The sequence below is a fragment of the Triticum aestivum genome, chromosome 6B (genome assembly GCF_018294505.1).
Source record: "Triticum aestivum cultivar Chinese Spring chromosome 6B, IWGSC CS RefSeq v2.1, whole genome shotgun sequence".
NCBI classification, from domain to species: domain Eukaryota; kingdom Viridiplantae; phylum Streptophyta; class Magnoliopsida; order Poales; family Poaceae; genus Triticum; species Triticum aestivum.
In genome coordinates, this window is record NC_057810.1 from 73,188,251 (window position 1) to 73,207,842 (window position 19,592).

Here is a 19,592-nt window from a genome sequence, read left to right on the forward strand (position 1 = left end):
TTGGAGTTTCCTTTGACTCACCTAAGAAGGGGATTCTGCTAAAAAAACGTAAGAAGGGAATTCGACCTGACGATGTATCGACTCGTATGACAGGAATTTTGCTTCCCAGCAGTTTGCCATGTTTGTTTCACGTAGCTTTGCTTCGGTCCAGTAAAAAAAATGAATTTGTTACTACAATGTCCTGAGTCTGAGTTTCTGACTGATCGACCGACTGACTGACGTCGCCGACGAATGGCGGGTCGGGCGCAGAAGAAAGGAAAGGAAGATCACCATCATAATCTGTGCTGCTGGCCCGTACGCAGTAAAACTAAACTCTGCCAGTCTCGGCCGGCAGCACTTGAATTGCCGATATCGTCATATCTTTTCTCGCAGCCGCGGCAGCAAGCAATAGAAAGTCTTCACCAAAAACACCCACAAGAGGCTGCATCCTGTAGCCAGCCAGTAGGGGCGTTTAAGTGGGGGATAGACCGGACAGGGGATGCACGGAGATATCGCGGCGGGCCAATCACCGCCGTCCGTCCATCCGTCCGTCCCTGCGCACACGCAGTACATGTGAGGAGAGAGAGCGCTACGAGCCTACGAGAGAGGATTTATAGTGAGGGGGAGAGGACAAGCGCAGTCCAGTCCAGGCGGGGGGCGCTCGCGGCGGCAGCTTTCCGTTCACGCCCACGCCACGGCGAAAAGCGGGCCGACGTCGTCCTGGTCAGTCCCCTGCCCCCGGCCGCCCCCTCCCTCCCGTAATCCCATTTACCACAACTCTTCTTCCTCCTCCAGACAAGCAACCACCTTCCCATAGATCTTCCTCCTCTGCTCGCCGTTCTTCCTCCTCTCCGGCACGTCCTGCGTCGCTCTGGCTGCTTCCGCCGCCGCTGCCGGGAGGATTCTGCGCGGCGCGAGGAGGGGCGGCGCCGGCGCCGGCGCCGATCGACGCGATGCGAGGTGGGTACGCGTACGAGCACAAGCGTTGATTACTTTCTTGATTTGGCGGAGGGAGTTGGCTCCTGTTTCCTGCGATGCGTTCCGTTTCTTTCCTCCACTTAATCCGTGCCTTTTCCGTCGATTCTCGCCGTTATTACCTCCGTCCGTGTTTTCCAGCTTGACAGCGTTAATTCAGGATAAACCCCGCGTTCGTCCGGTGCGATGATGGATCGAGCATCGACCCGGCCACGGCCCAAGCAGCTGTCCCCATCGACGACGTCTCATCACCGCATTTCTCCCACTACTTGCTTCCAAAACAGAGCAGGGATTTTCCAATCCTTCATTAATGGCGATTACATTAGTACTGGGAGTATTACTCGGAAGAGTTAAGTGAGCAGAGGGAGATTTCCGCATTAATTCGGATCTGGAGGGATAAAGGGAAGGGATCGATGGATGGATCGATCGCCGCGCAATGCAAAGACACCACACTATATTCCTCTCTCTTTCTTTCTGGGATTCCTGGGGCTAAAGAAAAGATCCATCCAATCCAATGCTACATGGCCGGGTTTCGTTTTCAGGCAAGAAAGTGAGTGAGAATTCCTCCTCCTTTTCTCCGCCTTTTCTCCTCCTCCTCCCTCGTCAAAACCTTTCCAGGCATCCGATCCCTCCCTCCCTCCCCCGTTCATCCTCACAGGAGCAAGCAGCTCGCTCGCTCACTACTTTTCTCTTCTTCTATCTATCCGCCCAATCTTTCCCTGATGTTGCTTCCATTGTACCGCTGCTGACCTCTGGGATGCCTGTCTCCTTGTCCCAGTCCAGGCAGGCTAGCACCAGTGCAGCACCACTACTACGGCGACTAGTAAGTAGTACAACCGCTGCTAGGCCCGGCCCATGCCCACTTTACTATCCATCTCGCTCCCATAAAGAAAAAGAAACAAAGTTGTTGTTCACTCACTTTGCTCCCCCTCCTTATTAAAGCCCCCCATCCTCTGCCCTCTCCTCTCTTCCATGCTAATGGACGCATTGGCCGTGTGTACCTCCGTGTAGGTGTGAGGAGAGAGAAAGGGGATTCGTAGAAGCTTTTGGGGTGAGCTTTCTGGATGGTGGATATGGAGGACGAGGGCCGGAGGGAGAAGAAGAGGCTGGCGGCGGTGGTTGGGGTCACGAGGCGGCACGTGATAAGGAGCGGCTCCCCGTCCTCCTCCTCCTCGCCGACTTCATTGCCTCCCGCTGCCGCTGCCGCTGGTACGTGGTTGTGTCCTCTGCTCTGCTCTCATCTCACTGCCACCAATGGCCTACTACTACTTACTCTATCAATTCAGATCAGATGATGGTCACAGTGAACAAACTCTGCTGCTTTCTCTCTCATCCTCCCCAAAATGCCCCTTATCTTCTCGTCCTATAAGCAGCAATCTCCCTCTCTCTCTTGTTTTTTTTTCTTGCTCTCTCTCTCTCTCTCTCTCTCTCTCTCTCTCTCTCTCTCTCTCTCTCTCTCTCTCTCTCTCTCTCTCTCTCTCTCTCTCTCTCTCTCTCTCTCTGGAGGAGGTGGATGGTGTGCTGGTGGGGCGCTGCTACCGCTACAGCAGAATGGGCTTCTGTGATTGGTTTTAAGGTTCTTTTCTTGGGAAATTAGGAAGCCTCTTTTCTTGTGTTACAGAGAGACCATCCGGCCTCGTGGCCGGAATCATTGCCTAGAACTAGATCAGAGCACCGTGTACTTTGGGGTGCTGGCCGGAGAGTGGAGACCACCACCAGGCCACTAGCTCCCAGCACCAAGCACCAAGCACCAAACGGCAAGCAAAATTCTCATCACCTCTGTTTCCAAATGGATTTCCCGATCAAACTTACGTTCCATTCTGGTTCCCCAATGGAACCGAGCCTGCGCAATTTTGGGAAGAAACTATCCCCCCCCCCCCTCTATCTCCCTCCTCACCGGCCACAAGGAACCAAAAATTTCTCTGCCTTTTTGCGCTTAGCGATCCATATCCTGTGCCGCCTTTTCCGATTAGGTGGAGCTGATCTCCTCTTCCGTGAAGAAATTTCCATGAGACATCCATGTCGTGATGCTTTGCTTGTGGCTTTGTGGCCTTGGGTGGTAACGCTTGGCACCTACTGCATGCCGACGTGTAGGGAGATGTGTGCACACGTACTGCGCTAGCCCTCGGCTTTCCCGTCGTCCTTTTCTGCAACAGAAATTGGCCGCCGTGGGATGTGTATCAACGGATGACCGTGATACGGCGTAAATGGGAGGGGAGATGTAACATGTGCGGAGATTAATTGTTGTTTTTCGGCGAGTACTTTCTAGAGATCCTTAAGAGTTTTGTTTTTCTGCTATATCTGTTAAATTTAACATGCAGTTCTCCTGCATGGTTCCAAAAAAAAAGGTTTATTTTTTTTGTGTGCTTTCTTCTCCAAAATATTATTCTGTTTCACCTTTTTCCTCCTATCTACCTTTGCTGATGTTGTTATCCTGGCTTTTCGGGGTCCTTTTGGTTGATTCAGTTAGGGAAACTTTCCTCCACCCTTGATTTGATTTTTCTTATTAACAAAAACAGGACTTCATTTGGACTTCATGCCAAAGGAAGTTCCAGATTTTTACACAAAAACTATCGCAAAGTCTTTTGTTTCTCCTGTTTTTTCCCCCAGGATTTTGTCCATTCGATACACAGTATACAGTTTATAGGACAGTTTCTGTTATTTCCATGTGACTGATGCATCGGATTTCTTTTATTTTCTCTGTCTAGAAATCAAATTATTTTTTAAGGGGAATAATGGATTTAAAAACCTTAAGCAAGTACTAGAAGTACGGCGGTGCACAACACTATATCATGATGCTTGACAACGGCTGTTCCATCGGCTTACCTTTCTAATCTCAGTTCCCCTCTGAACACTATTTCCAGACAGCAACATAAACGAGAGCGAGGGCGGGGATCACATCGCCGAACTCAAGCGTAAGAAGGGGAAAAAACCCAAGCCCTTGAAGTGGAGATCAACCAACAGCGACATGAACAATCATCGCGACGGCGAGGCCGAAGAAGGTTCCGACGGAGGCCGCGACGACGATGATACGGTCCTCTCCTCACTGACCAGATCCACCACTCCAAGCAGCAGCAGCAGCCTGATCATCAGGAAGAGGCCGAGGACCCTCGGAAAGGTGATGCCTTGTTCTGCCTTCCCTGAAATGAACTGAAGTGAAGCCCATTCAATCATTTTATTCCCAAACAACAGAAAAAGGTCCACTCATTTTGCCTCCTGTATTTGTTTATGCACGGCTTGATTTGTTTTCCGTTTTGCAAATTCAAAGGTGGCTGAGGGCTGTGATGCCGTGGACCCGCCGGTTCCTAGGAAATTGAGATCAGGTACCACTAATCGCTGCATTTGGTGTCTCTTAAAGCTGGGAACAGGGACAGCTTTGTCCCTTTCTCTTTCCATCTTTACCTACTGATTTGCATATACTAGCATAGGACCATCTCTGGCTGATGCTTCTCAGATTTGATGATGGCTAACCAACAAGAATGCTAGTGGTTTTACAAAGTAATATAGTGATAATTTTTAATAGCATATCTAACTTGGCTGGTCCCTGAATGTACTATTGATGTGAGTGTTTCTACTTTTGGGACATCCACGGTTTAGATGATTTCTTAAGCAACAACTGGCAAAGCACCAAGTTTACATTTCAATTCTGGGTCTCCTACTTTCAGCCATAATCAAGCGCGTCGGTCAGGCTGTTCCTTCATCGCCGCGGCATGCCAAGAAGAGGCGTCATCTTTCAGCTATCAGTGCTCAGATTTTTCAGATGGATCGTGAAATAAGAACCGATGAGACCATGGTATGCATCTTCTGTCTGAAAACTGCTCTTCATTTTGTCGTAATCCAAGACTACTTTGCAAGTGAACTATGGGTTTCTTGCAGCCATCGAATTCTTTCACAAAGGAGGAGGAAGTACTTGCTGATACTTTGCTAGCACTATCCCAAATACCCCCACCATCTGAGCCAACAGCCGACACGGCGGCGGAAAAAGATATCTCAAACATAAATGTTGCCTCAACTTCTTGTTCAGAAGGTTGTTGATCTTCACTATTTCCTGCAATTGTCTGTTTCATACTAATAACTGAGGCTGTACAGTTTGATTAACATGCTGCACTGTAATTCAGGTGTGATTACTCCTACAGAAGCTACCAAGAAGGATGACAAAATAACTTTGTTGCCAACTGATGCTAACAAAGTGGTTACGCAGTCTGCCTGCGCAGATCAACAAGTGGAACCAACTGCTACTGCTAGTGTTCCACAACTAAATCCTGCTCGAGGTGCTCCTCGCATCAGCATAAATCCTGATTTTCCCAAAGATGGGAAGATACAGGACCTTTCTTTGGGACTTTTCGCGAATTCGCCAAGTCCACCTAAAGAGTTCTTGAATAAAAGGTGGGGAATTGCTTCCTGGATGTCCTCGGTTGTCTTACCTTGTCGTAATGTTGATGGTGTTCTCATGTTTACTTCTGTTTACAGCGCTTGGAAGAAGCCGAAGGCACAATTTGATGGTAGTCTAAGTCTAACTAACCAGACGAAGAAGGAGACTCCTCACTGGCTGGTATTGCTTCTTCTCTTTTTGCTCTCTGAAAGTACTGTTGTAATTTCCATTTTGTCCGAAAGCTTCATGAACTCCCCACAATATTTTTTTTATACAGCTGAATCGCAATAAATCTGGTTTTGTGGCACATGATAGAACAAAAGATGAGAATAGCAGTGCCAAAGGTAAGTCCTAGTTTCAGAATGCCATGACAACTATTTTATGACACGCGATTCTACTAAAAATGCTGGCGATGCTGCTATTACTTCTTAGCTAATCTGTTGTTACATCATCCCTATCAGAAGTTACGCCTGCCATCCAGGCTCCGCTACCTTGTACCTCAACTGGGTCTTCGAAAAAGTAAGTTGCTGCCTGAAACTTGACACTGTTTCCTACACTCTTTTCAGTTGTTAAGAAGAGCATTACTGTCTTTTATTTTCCAGGCCCTCTTCAAGTACATTGGGTGCATGCACAATATCTGGCAAAGAAATTACTACAGCCTGGGCAACTGCAAATAATGACAAGGTCAAGTATTTTATCAACTCTAATTTTAGTGAAACAAATTGGCCCTGCTACTCAATTATCTATGGGACACTAAAATCATAGCCAAGTTGGTTGCTCAAGTTATATAGATATTCTTACTCCTGAAAGGATTTTCCTGTACATAACTAAATGTTGAGCTTGAACCCTTTGACCGTTGAGCTGACAAGTAAATCCTTTTTATTCGCAGCTTTCCCTTCCTGAAAATGGTGGCCCTGCAAAGACATGGAAGAGAAGTGTTACCCATGCCTATGTGAGTCATCTCATCCAAAACCATTTGGACAAAGATAAGGCATCACAAAATCAAGTAATCACCCAGGAGAGATCACACAGCCGCATTTCGAGCTCTCCAAGCGGCTCCACCTTGAATAATAAGAATGGTATGCATTTTGACGGGAGGATCCCAGTTCAACCTTCTATCGGAGTTTGCGACATGGCTCCTGGCCGGCAAGCAATGGTGAGCATAACCGCCTTTCGATTAGCACTGCTGCTACTCTACTAGTCCAGTTTCTTCTGTGATTATGTCTTCAGTCTTGACATGGCATGCTGCTTCTTTCAGGTCAGCAACGATTTCATGAACTTGCCCACCTCGGCGGCATTCTCAGGGCCACAGTATGTTCAGTATATACATCCCCAGATGATCACCACTCACCGCGGTCCGGCGCCGTACCAGTCGTATTCGCATCTCCCTTGTAGCAGAGGGAATGTGGCACCCGTGATGTCGATCCAGCAGGTTCTCCCTTTGCACATTGTTTCTGAACTTGTTAAATAAAAGTGTGGACAAATGCAGTTATCCATCTCCTGATCCCAGTGACTGTTATAATAGAAACAGAGTCTCACCAGATATTGTTTACCAATGTCGCCCAGCAGCAGATGCAGCAGTACATGTGCGGCCCGGGGTACGCGCCGCACCCCGGCGTGCCGGCGAGCCAGGGCGCCATGAAGCTCCAGCAGTTCGCGCTGACTCCGCAGCAGCAGCAGCAGCAGATGTGGCAGTACCATTTCTCCCAGTACCAGCCGAGGCAGGCAGCGGAAGGCGCGGCCGCGGCGTGGCAGAACGGCCGGCTCCGGGACATGCCGTCGTCCGGCTCCCTGCGGCCGATGCAGGCGCTCCATGCTCCCCCGGCGATGGCGCCGCCGCAGATGGAGCTCCTCTGCGGGCCGTACCAGGGCGGCGGCGGCGGGGCCAGACGGCCGCCGCAGCTCAGGCTGATCTAGTAGTGGTGAGTGAGAGAGTGATGTGTAGATCTTAAAAGAAAGAAAGGAGATCGTCGGTTCCTGGCGCTGCGTTTACTTTGACCTGACAACAGAGGATGGTTCTGAGAAAATTATAGCAGTCGTGTGATGTGACTTGTGAGTGGCTGAGGCCGGGAGGGGGAGGGGGCCAAATTTTAACTGTGATTAGCATAATTTTCTGTTCGTCGACCAGTTTTAAAGTTTTAATAATGTGGAAATGGGATACTGTAGTTTTCCTCTGTGTTTCCATGTGGAATTTAAGGCCGATATACTTGTTTCCAATAGAATTTAGGGGATTTGCAAACACAACTATGTTTTCTTTTTGCCTAAAATCATCGCAACGCATGTTTTCTCAAAAAACCACCGAATCGCTAACAGTTTGCAAAAGCCCACCAATTTTTGTAAGTTTTTATTGTTGGAATGAATCGCTAACAGTTTGCAAAAGCCCACGTGGTATGTGGTAATGATCGTTGACCACATGCCCTTTATCTATCTGGCCCAACCAAACAGTTGCTCGGTCACTCTGTTTCCCCCGCGCAACCCTCTTCCTCCTCAGTCCTCTCAGCCATCGCCAGCACAGTCACCCTAGCGGGCTCGCCACCGACTGCTGCAACCATGGCACCGTAGAATGGCAGCGAGATGAGCTCAGAGTCCCTCACGTCGCTCTTAGAAGAACATGGCTACGAGCCCTACGTGAGTCTTGTCTGGACTAGGGTTAGGGTTCCTAGAAGTGTGCCTTTTTCGATTTAAGATTTGATTTGACTCCAATCTTTGGTTTTTGTTGCTTGTTCGTGCTATTTTAGTGTCCAGCCACAATGGATGACTTAGATTGGTGTGGTGTGGGTACGGGATACATGGTTTGCATCTATAAGGGCATCTCCAACAGCCGCGCTATAAACGCGCCGCGCGGAAAAAGTAGTAGTTTTAGCGCGCTACCGTTCCTAGCGCTCCAGCGCACCCGCAAAACAGCGCGCGTGGCATATGTAATTCAGCGTGCGGGCGGAAACGCCATCTCGCGCCTCTTATTTGTTGCGCCCGCTCCCGCGCGCTGGATTCTCAAGCGCTCGCGCGCAACTCCGTCTACCCATCCAGCCGCGCCGCCGTCGCCGCCCGCGCCACCCCATTTTTCCGGCGACCGTTCCGGCGCTTCCCCGATCTCTTCCCGCGCTGCCGCGGCTTCCTCCCTCTCTTTCTAGTCAACGCCGCCCGTCGCACGCGGCAGTCTCCGACGAACAGCGCCTGGCCGCTCACCGCCGCTTTTGCACCCGCAAGGTGTTTGACAAAAGGCCCGCAAGGTATGTATTGCTTCCAACTTCCACATTTTTGCATGAAATTTGGTACATGTTGTTTATAGCCTAGTTTTGAACATTTTAGATGAGTTCTCATATGAATCTTCCGAAGAAGAATTTGATATGGAAGAGGAGGAGGATCTTGCAATGATCCTAACCATGCACATCAATAAAAAACCGAAGCACGATGGTTCGGTTATGGGTCGGCAGAAAATTTGAAGGGATAGGATTGATGCCCACAATAGATTGATGAGGCACTATTTTATGGAGAATCCCACATACCCCGGGTCGTACTTTCATCGCCGGTTTAGGATGAGCACCGAGTTGTTCAGGCGCATTGCAGAGAAACTAGCGAGCCATGACCGGGTTTTTCAGCAGAGGAGGAATGCTGCCGGATAGCTCGGGCATAACACCTTTCAGAAGGTGACAACCGCTTTGCGTATGTTGGCATACGGTATCCCCGCTGATCTAGTTGATGATCACTTGGCCATAGGTGAGAGCCAAGCCATCATGTGTGTCAAGCGCTTCGCAGTCGGAATTGTGCAAGTGTTTGGCCCGGAGTACTTGAGAACTCCCAATGCTGAAGATGTCGCAAGGCTATTAGAGATGAACAAAGCTCGCGGGTTCCCAGGCATGCTTGGCTCAATAGATTGTATATGCATTGGAGTTGGAAGAATTGTCCAAAGGCATGGCATGGACAATTCCACGGACAAAAAAAGGGTTCCACTTGTCACATCCCTAGTTCTGGTATGACCTAGACTAGCTAGTCATTTGTGCATCATTTTTAAATTCCATTTAATTTTGAAATGAGGATTGGTGAAACCCTCAGAAACATTTTTGGAAATGACCCAAATAAAAATTGCTCCAAAAAGGTCCAAGAAAATGCTCATGTTGCTCTCTGAAAATATTGGACAGAGATAAAAATCAAACCAATATTTTTAAGAGCCCATAGGTATTTATTTTGGGCATTTGGAATTAATGCATAAATATTTGCATTGGATATATATTTGTTATATATATAATATATGTCCAAAAATTATGCCATTTGTTGAGGAGCTCTGGAATAATACCACTAATTCCTACAAAAATTGGCATAAGTAAATAAAATGATTTAGTATTTTTATTAAATCAAAACAAATGTCATAAAATAGAAAAAGAAATAGGAAAAAGGGAGCTTACCCTGTGCTTACCTATGCAGCCACCTGGCGGCCCAAGTGGCCAGCCCAGCAGCAGCCCAGCAGCAGCCCAGCCCGCCTCCTCCTCTGTCGTCTTCCTCCCCCTCGCCCAAAGCAGCTGCGTGGCCGGCATGCCGCAGCCGCGCCACGGCCTCCTGCCTGCCTGTCCTCCCCTCCGTCGCCCTGGATGCCCCGCACGTCGCCACACGCCCGCCCCGTACCCCTCTCACTCCTCCCCGGTCCTATCCTCTCCTCTCCCTCGCTCTCTCTCTCACGGCCGAGCGCCACCGCCGCCACCGGCCACTATTGCCGCGCCCTCGACCACTGTTGCACCTCCCCGACGCGCTCGACAGCTCCGCCGCGACCCCCTCTCCCTCCTCACCGAGCCAAGCAACCCAGGCGAGCTCCGCTTCGTCCTCCGCGCCGTCGTCTTCATCTCCGGTCGCCGGAGATCATCTTCGCCGCCCCGTCGTCACCAGCCCCTCCCTGAGCTCGCCGACCGCCTCGTCCGAACCGCTATGAGCTACTGGCCGCTCTCCCCCTCTCCGTTCTCCTCCTCGCAGCCGTAGCGACTGCACCTAGCTCGACCGCACCCGCCGCCGCCTGCGCTCGCCGCCGACGCGCCTCCGGCGACCATTTGGTCCACCGGGCGTGTCCATCGCCCTCGCCGCATCACGCACGCACACACCAGCACTCCAACTCTCCTGCACGCGCACCACAGCGCCCCTCATGCCTCACCCGAGCTCCGGCCACCGCGGCCGAGCTCCTTGCTGTCGCGTCCGGCCACCCCAGGCCCGGCTGGCACCACCGCCTGACGCGCGCTGGTCTGGGCTCTCGAACGAGCCCAACCACACTGCGAACGGGGCACCGTAGCCCGTTTCCGTGGCGCTCTGCCGTTTCGGGCCTCGCCGGCGGCTTAACGCCGGTGGGGTTGACCGCCTTGACCGCGCCGGCCTGTTAGGTGGGTCCGGCTCCAGGTGATTAGCTTAAGCTAATCACCACCTAATCTAACCCCTGACACTGACAGTGGGCCCCGGGGCCCTAATCTTTTAATTAGGCTTAAACTAACCCATGTTTAACCCTGAGTCACTGACGTGTGGACCCCACTGGTCAGGTTTGACCAGGTCAGCCGCAGTTGACTCGCTGACGTCACAGTGACGCAGTGCTGACGCAGTTTATTCTTCTCTGGATTTAAAATTAATCAGGAAGTTCCAGAAAATGATTTAAACTTCAAAAAATCATAGAAATTCAACCGTAGCTCAGATTGAGATAATTTATATATGAAAAATTATCAGAAAAATGCAATCTATCCATCTGTACTAGTTTCATGCATGACAAACCAACCTAAACCTGATGAATAGGTGAAAACATATAAATGGCATTTATAAGGGCTTAATTTGGAGTTGCATTTGAACTCTTGGTTCAAATGAACTTCAACCAAATGGTTAGTCAGGTCGTGGCCGACACCCTCGCCAGGCTTCCGCTTGAAGGTTGCCGAGATACATGACGTGTACATGGCGGTAAGTGGTGAGAGCTTGTGTGAAGAAGTACACCCCTGCAGGGTTAACATGATCTATTCGAATAGCCGGGTCCACGGTTATGGACTTCTTGATGCTTACATGGTACATAGATAACTTGAAGTGGATACTATAAAATGCTCAAGACAAGTGTGAGTGCTATGGATGGCTTTCCCGTAGGGAGACGAGGATGAATCCATAGTAGTGTATTGTGTGGTGACTAGTGGACTCGTGTGCGCCATCTCACCTCAAAGAAGGTTCTCATAGTCGTAGAACAGGATAGCCACAGAGTCAAAGCTGGCTTGCTGCAACTAAACCCCACATTACCCTCTTGATACAAATGCATGTATGATAGGATCTGATGTAAGTCTTGCTGAGTACCTTTGTACTCATGTTGCTTTATTTATGTTTTTGCAGCAGAGACTTCGGTCTTACTAGTGTCTTTGTGGACTTCAACAAGTAGCGTGTACCTCAGCTACGATCTTGATCGGATGTTGTAGATAGTCAGGCTCTTCAGCCTTTTTCATTTATAGATGTTTGTACTCAGACATGTAATGCTTCCGCTTGTTTCTTGTTTGATCTGAATGTTGGGTCATGTGACCCCTGTTTGTAATAAAGCTATGATGGCTCTTCCGAGTCTTTATCTATATGAGTTGTTGAGTTATGCTGTGATGCCATGTTGTACAGCACATACTTGCATGTTATGCGTACGTGTAACGTGTATTGGTATGTGTGGGATCTGACTATCTAGTTATTTATCCTTAGTAGCCTCTCTTACCGGGAAATGTCTCCTAGTGCTTCCACTGAGCCCTGGTAGCTTGCTACTGCTCCGGAACACTTAGGCTGGCCGGCATGTGTCCTTCTTCGTTCATGTGTCTGTCCCTTCGGGGAAATGTCACGCGGTGTCTACCGGAGTCCTGTTAGCCTGCTACAGCCCGGTTTACCGGAGTCCTGCTAGCCCAGTTGCTACAGCCCGGATTCACTCGCTGATGACCGACACATTCGATGCTGGGTCATGTATGCCTGTCCCTGTAAGTTAGTGCCACTTCGGGTTCACGACTAGCTGTGTCAGCCCGGGTTCCTTGTCATATGGATGCTAGCGACACTATCATATACGTGTGCCAAAAGACGCAAACGGTCCCGGGCATGGTAAGGCGACACCCGTGGGAATACCGTGCGTGAGGCCGCAAAGTGATATGAGGTGTTACATGCTAGATCGATGTGGCATAGAATCAGGGTCCTGACAGCTTTGGTATCAAAGCCTGACTACCTGTAGGATTACCAAGCCAAACTGGTCGAAGTTGAGTCTAGAAATTCTTTAGTTATGTAAGGGAATTGATTGTGGGAAGGAACATAAGGCTCTTTTTACTCCTTTACCTCATGGCCTTCTGATCTAAGTCGTCCTATCTTTCCTAACGGGGTTAAGGAACTAGGCTTTCTCTTCCGTCTATCAGGATCACGTGTTACTACTCCGTAGTCCCATAGGATTGGTTGATCAGAGTCATATCCCAGTTTCGAGTACTTCTGGTGTAGCCTGTTCAGTATGATCCCAGAACCTTGAGTGGTGATGTTGAGTTATTGTTCTACCCAATTTTGGTAGGATGTCTCATTTTGAGCATTTTACTGCCGTTATGCTGCCGGAATTTCCCTAGGAGTTCGAGAGATACTAATTTCCTTGTCCTACATTCTACAGACTATAGATGACGCTGATTCCGTCCTTGGTTTTGTTTCTCAGGATGTCATCAGTTAAGCGAAGTTCTGTTGTTCGTAGCCAGAACCACGGAGATGGTAGGGACGAGGATCCTCCCGACCCGCCTTCGTTGACAGAGTTCATGTTAGAGATGGAGAGGAACAAGCATGAGTCTAACCGCTTGTTGGCACGTATCGAGGAGAACACTGCACATCAGTCCAAAGGGTTTGTAACCATTCATGACTTCATTCACTTGCACCCACCTACATTTCATCATTCCATCGAGCCACTCGATGCAGATGACTGGCTCCGTAGTATCACTCATAAGTTGCGTTCCGTGAACGTAGCTGAAGATGACAAGGTCACCTATGCCACATACCACCTGGAAGGTCCTGCTAGTCTTTGGTGGCAGAACTATGAGACTATGCTTCCAGCTGGCCAGATTCCTACCTGGAGGGATTTCACCGAGGCTTTTCGCGAGCATCACATTCCCGAGGCCCTCATTGATCGCAAGAGAGAAGAGTTCTGTAGTTTCATCCAGAGTAAGATGGTTGTTGATGCTTACAGTAGAGAGTTTGAGAACCTCGCCCGCTATGCCACAGAAGAGGTGTCCACGGACGCCAAGAAGCAGGCTAGGTTCCGGAAGGGTCTCAACCCCAAGTTGCAACGTGATCTCCACTTGCACCATTGCAATACGTTCCAGGCTCTGGTGAACAAGGCTATTAATGCAGAGACAGCTCAGCTCACTTATGAGGAGTCTTGTAAGCACACCCGTGATTTGGGATCTTCCTCCGGTTCTAGTTCTCAAAAGCGCTGGATTTGGGTTCCGAACTCCGCTCTTCCACCCGGATATGTACCGAGGCCATCTTATGTGGCACCTCATCCAGTTCAGCAGTATGCTCCACCCAGGCCTATTGGTGGACCGCCTGCCAATGCGGGTCCACATCCTACCTCCAAGATTTGTTACAAGTGCGGAGAGCCAGGCCACATTGCCCATATTTGCACTCAGACCAGTGTTGCTCCATCCCAGCCCGAGAAGTCTGTTGTCCGTGGTAAGCCATCACGCAAGATGATCAGTGCCAAGTCATCTCACCCTAAACATGGATGTGTGCATCATGTCTCAGCTAAAGACGCTCATGATGATCCAGATGTCGTTCTTGGTACAGTCCTTGTCAACTGTCATCCAGCATCTGTTCTGTTCGATACTGGAGCGTCTCATTCCTTCATTTTTGAAAGCTATGCCCGCTTGCACGACATGTCATTTTGTGTTATGCTCTCCCCACTACTTATTCAAACCCCTGGATCGAAATGGCAAACCTCTAGTGTAAGCCATGGTAACGAAATCCTTGTAGACAGACTTGTTTTCCTTGCATCACTTATAGCCCTCAAGTCTTCGGATATTAACATCACCTTGGGTATGGACTGGATGACAGCTCATCATGCCAAGATTGATTGTTTCACCAGGTCTGTTCAGCTTACACATCCATCTGGCAAGATAGTCACTGTCTCCACCAGAGTTGCAAAGCGTCAGCTCTATTCTCTTAATGTCAGCCCTCTTCCAGACCTTGAAGATATCCCGGTAGTCCGTGACTTTCCGGATGTCTTTCCATAGGAACCGCCAGGTGTTCCACCTGACAGAGATGTAGAGTTCATCATAGATCTTATTCCAGGAACTGCTCCAATCTCTAGGAGACTTTACAAGATGGCACCCTTAGAACTAGCCGAGCTTAAGAAACAACTTGATGAGTCCTTGCAAAAGGGTTTCATCCGTCCTAGTTCTTCTCCTTGGGCTTGCCCCGTCCTCTTCGTCAAGAATAAGGATGGTACGGACCGGCTGGTTGTAGATTATCGTCCCGTTAATTTGGTCACGATAAAGAACAAATATCCGCTCCCCAGGATCAACGACCTGTATGATCAGCTCGTTGGATCCTCATTCTTCTCCAAGATGGATTTGAGGTTAGGCTACCACCAAATCAAGATCAGAAACGGGGACATCCCTAAAACGGCTTTTGTCACTCGTTATGGTCAGTACGAGTACACCGTCATGTCCTTCGGTCTAACCAACGCTCCAGCTACATACTCCCGCTTGATGAACTCGATCTTCATGGAGTACTTAGATAAGTTCGTCGTGGTTTACCTCGATGATATTCTTATTTACTCGAAGAACGAGGAAGAGCATGCCGAACATCTTAGACTTGTGTTAGAAAAACTCAGAGAGCACCGCCTTTATGCCAAGTTCTCAAAGTGTGAATTTTGGTTGCCAGAAGTGACCTACCTAGGCCACGTAATCTCTGGTAAGGGCATTGCTGTCAATCTCGAGAGAGTTAAGGCCGTTCTCGATTGGACTCCACCTGAAACCGCTAAACAAGTTAGGAGTTTCCTTGGTCTAGCCAGCTATTGTCGCCGCTTTGTTGAAAACTTCTCTAAAGTGGCCAAACCCCTCACGGAACTTCTCAAGAAAGATAAAAAGTTTGAGTGGTCCCCACAGTGTGAGTATAGTTTTCAGGAACTGAAAAGACGCCTGACTTCTTCTCCCATACTTGTGCCACCGGATTTCACTAAAGACTTTGTTATCTACTGCGATGCCTCACGACAGGGACTAGGTTGCATTCTTATGCAGGATCGTCATGTGATTGCCTATGCATCTCGACAGTTGCATCCACATGAGGAGAATTATCCTACACATGATTTAGAGCTTGCAGCCGTAGTCTATGCACTCAAGACCCGGCGACATTACCTTCTTGGTAAACGTTGCGAGATCTACACCGATCACCAGAGTCTCAAGTATATCTTCACCCAACCAGATTTGAACCTTAGGCAAAGACGTTGGCTGGAGGCGATCTCAGATTATGATCTAGGGATTACTTACACTCCAGGCAAAGCCAATGTCATGGCTGATGCGCTAAGCCGTAAATCCTACTGCAATAATCTCATGTTGCAGCAAGGCCAGCCACTTCTCCATGAGAAATTATGTAAGCTTAATCTTCACATTGCTCCTCATGGATTCCTTTCTACCTAATGGTGAAACCTACTCTTGAGGATTAGATCATAACTAGCCAGCAATATGATACGGGTATTTCTCGAATCAAGGATAACGTTAAGAAGGGAGCTGCTGGTAGTTTCTCTGTAGATGATCGAGGTGTTGTTTTCTTCGAGAACCGTCTGGTGGTTCCTAAGAAGCAACATCTTTGACAACTGATCCTTAAGGAGGCGCATGAATCCCCTCTCACGATTCGTCCCGGTAGTACTAAGATGTATCAGGACTTACGCTAAAGGTTCTGGTGGACTAGGATGAAGAGAGAAATCGCTGAGTTCATTGCTAAATGTGACGTTTGTCATCGCGTTAAGGCAGAGCGTCAAAGGCCTGCTGGCACCCTTCAGCCTTTAGCTATTCTTGAGTGGAAATGGGATAAAGTTGGTATGGACTTCATCACCGGCTTTCCCAGGACCAAGAGAGGGAATAATGCTATCTTCGTAGTCATTGACCGTCTTTCCAAAGTGGCTCACTTCCTTCCTGTTCGAGAGAGTATCACTGCTAGTCAGCTCGCTGACTTATACATTTCTCGAATAGTGTCACTTCATGGTGTTCCACTAGAGATCAATTCAGACTGTGGTAGTCTTTTCACTTCTCATTTCTGGGAGAGTTTCCAAACTGCCATGGGAACCCATCTTTCCTTCCGTACCGCTTTCCACCCTTAGTCGAGTGGTCAGGTGGAAAGGGTCAACCAAATTCTCGAAGACATGCTTAGAGCTTGCGTCATCTCATTCGGTATGGATTGGGAGAAATGTCTTCCTTTTGCCGAGTTTGCTTATAACAATAGCTATCAATCCAGTCTCAAGAAAGCTCCTTTTGAGATTCTCTATGGACGAAGATGTCGAACACCTTTGAACTGGTAAGAAACCGGTGAAAGACAATTCTTTGGACTGGACATGAGCCAGGAGGCAGAAGAGCAAGTTCGCATCATTCTTGAGAACTTGAAAACAACCCAGTCTCGTCAAAAGAGCCAGTATGATCGTCATCATAAGGATATGACTTATGAAGTTGGCGACAAAGCTTACCTTCGGGTTACTCCTTTGAAGGGTACCCATCGTTTCGGTATCAAAGGCAAGTTGGCTCCTCGTTACATTGGTCCTTTTCGCATTCTCGCTAAACGAGGAGAGGTTGCCTACCAGTTGGAACTACCCCCACATCTTTCTCGAGTTCATGATGTCTTCCACGTCTCTCAACTCAGGCGTTGGTTCTCGGATCCCATCCGCGGAGTGGACCACGAAACGCTTGATCTCCAAGATAACCTCACATACCGAGAGTACCCGGTTCGCATTCTTGATCAAGAAGAACGTGTCACTCGACGTCAGAACATTAAGTTTCTCAGGGTTCAGTGGTCTCATCATTCCAATAAAGAAGCTACTTGGGAGCGAGAAGATCGTCTTGACTGGAGTACCCCACTTTCTTTCCGTCGACCCCTGAATCTCGGGACGAGATTCTTTCAAGTGGGGGCGAGTTGTCACATGCCTAGTTCTGGTATGACCTAGACTAGCTAGTCATTTGTGCATCATGTTTAAATTCCATTTAATTTTGAAATGAGGATTGGTGAAACCCTCAGAATCATTTTTGGAAATGACCCAAATAAAAATTGCTCCAAAAAGGTCCAAGAAAATGCTCATGTTGCTCTCTGAAAATATTGGACAGAGATAAAAATCAAACCAATATTTTTAAGAGCCCATAGGTATTTATTTTGGGCATTTGGAATTAATGCATAAATATTTGCATTGGATATATATTTGTTATATATATATAATATGTCCAAAAATTATGCCATTTGTTGAGGAGCTCTGGAATAATACCACTAGTTCCTACAAAAATTGGCATAAGTAAATAAAATGATTTAGTATTTTTATTAAATCAAAACAAATGTCAGAAAATAGAAAAAGAAATAGGAAAAAGGGAGCTTACCTATGCTTACCTGTGCAGCCACCTGGCGACCCAAGTGGCCAGCCCAGCAGCAGCCCAGCCCGCCTCCTCCTCTGTCGTCTTCCTCCCCCTCGCCCAAAGCAGCTGCGTGGTCGGCATGCCGCAGCCGCGCCAGGGCCTCCTGCCTGCCTGTCCTCCCCTCCGTCGCCCTAGATGCCTCGCACGTCGCCACGCGCCCGCCCCGTACCCCTCTCACTCCTCCCCGGTCGTCTCCTCTCCTCTCCCTCGCTCTCTCTCTCACGGCCGAGCGCCACCGCCGCCACCGGCCACTGTTGCCGCGCCCTCGACCACTGCCGCACCTCCCCGACGCGCTCGACAGCTCCGCCGCGACCCCCTCTCCCTCCTCACCGAGCCAAGCAACCCGGGCGAGCTCCGCTTCGTCCTCGGCGCCATCATCTTCATCTTCGGTCGTCGGAGATCGTCTTCGCCGCCCCGTCGTCACCAGCCCCTCCCCGAGCTCGTCGACCGCCTCGTCCGAACCGCTGTGAGCTACTGGCCGCTCTCCCCCTCTCCATTCTCCTCCTCGCACGCCGTAGCGACTGCACCTAGCTCGACCGCACCCGCCGCCGCCTGCGCTCGCGGCCGACGCGCCTCCGGCGACCATTTGGTCCACCGGGCATGTCCATCGCCCTCGCCGCATCACGCACGCACACACCAGCACTCCAACTCTCCTGCACTCGCACCATAGTGCCCCTCGTGCCTCACCCGAGCTCCGGCCACCGCGATCGAGCTCCTCGCTGTCGCATCCGGCCACCCCAGGCCCGGCTGGCACCACCGCCTGATGCGCGCTGGTTTGGGCTCTCAAACGAGCCCAACCACGCTGCGAACGGGGCACCGTAGCCCGGTTCCGCGGTGCTCTGCCGTTTCGGGCCTCGCCGGTGGCTTAACGCCGGTGGGGTTGACCGCCTTGACCGCGCCGGCCTGTCACATGGGTCCGGCTCGTCAGGTGATTAGCTTAAGCTAATCACCACCTAATCTAACCCCTGACACTGACAGTGGGCCCCGGCGCCCTAATCTTTTAATTAGGCTTAAACTAACCCCTGTTTAACCCTGAGTCACTAACGTGTGGACCCCACTGGTCAGGTTTGACCTGGTCAGCCGCAGTTGACTCGCTGACGTCATAGTGACGCAGTGCTGATGCAATTTATTCTTTTCTGGATTTAAAATTAATCAGGAAATTCCAGAAAATGATTTAAACTTCAAAAAATCATAGAAATTCAACCGTAGCTCAGATTGAGATAATTTATATATGAAAAATTATCAGAAAACTGCAATCTATCCATCTGTACTAGTTTCATGCATGACAAACCAACCTAACCCGCTGAATAGGTGAAAACATATAAATGGCATTTATAAGGGCTTAATTTGGAGTTGCATTTGAACTCTTGGTTCAAATGAACTTCAACCAAATGATTGCTAGATGCATTAGCACAAAACACATCACATTTTCATGCCATGTTCGTGCATCATATTGTTACATATGCTTGTGTTTTGATTGTCGACACCGTTCCTTCTCGATAGGTCCTGCTCTGGAGACCGTTCCAGAGTACCTGTCTGAGGAGCAGTGCCTTCCTTGTTGATCTACCAGGCAAGCAAACCCCCTTGTTCATTCCGATACAATCCTCTACTCTCTCGCTCCTGCTCCCAGTTATTGCATTAGGACAACAACGATTCATCTGCTACTTTGT

General features: G+C 49.3%; 1 protein-coding gene across 7 annotated transcripts; it reads left to right on the forward strand.

The window, feature by feature from the left end:
* Window positions 1-490: 490 nt before the first annotated feature.
* Window positions 491-7,530, forward strand: LOC123135864 (uncharacterized). 7 transcript variants are annotated; one of them, XM_044555097.1, is made up of 14 exons: window positions 491-702; window positions 775-939; window positions 3,819-4,072; window positions 4,223-4,277; window positions 4,620-4,747; window positions 4,831-4,981; window positions 5,073-5,340; window positions 5,425-5,506; window positions 5,604-5,670; window positions 5,788-5,845; window positions 5,929-6,010; window positions 6,216-6,482; window positions 6,585-6,758; window positions 6,893-7,530. In XM_044555097.1, the coding sequence occupies exons 2-14, from the start codon at window positions 933-935 to the stop codon at window positions 7,241-7,243; spliced, it is 1,944 nt and encodes a 647-aa protein (XP_044411032.1). In that variant the 5' UTR covers window positions 491-702; window positions 775-932; the 3' UTR covers window positions 7,244-7,530. The 7 variants fall into 7 exon arrangements, with proteins under 7 accessions (XP_044411032.1, XP_044411034.1, XP_044411033.1 ...); XM_044555094.1 differs by lacking the exon at window positions 491-702 and adding an exon at window positions 1,966-2,163 and having other exon boundaries at window positions 722-939; XM_044555099.1 differs by lacking the exon at window positions 775-939 and having other exon boundaries at window positions 498-702.
* The last annotated feature ends 12,062 nt before the right edge of the window (window positions 7,531-19,592 follow it).

Coding starts and splice junctions, on each gene's coding strand:
- LOC123135864 (XM_044555094.1), top strand. CDS start 2,019: ATGGTGGATATGGAGGACGAGGGCCGGAGGGAGAAGAAGAGGCTGGCG. Junction 4,278..4,619: donor TCCTAGGAAATTGAGATCAG/GTACCACTAATC, acceptor TCCTACTTTCAG/CCATAATCAAGCGCGTCGGT. Junction 6,483..6,584: donor CTCCTGGCCGGCAAGCAATG/GTGAGCATAACC, acceptor TGCTTCTTTCAG/GTCAGCAACGATTTCATGAA.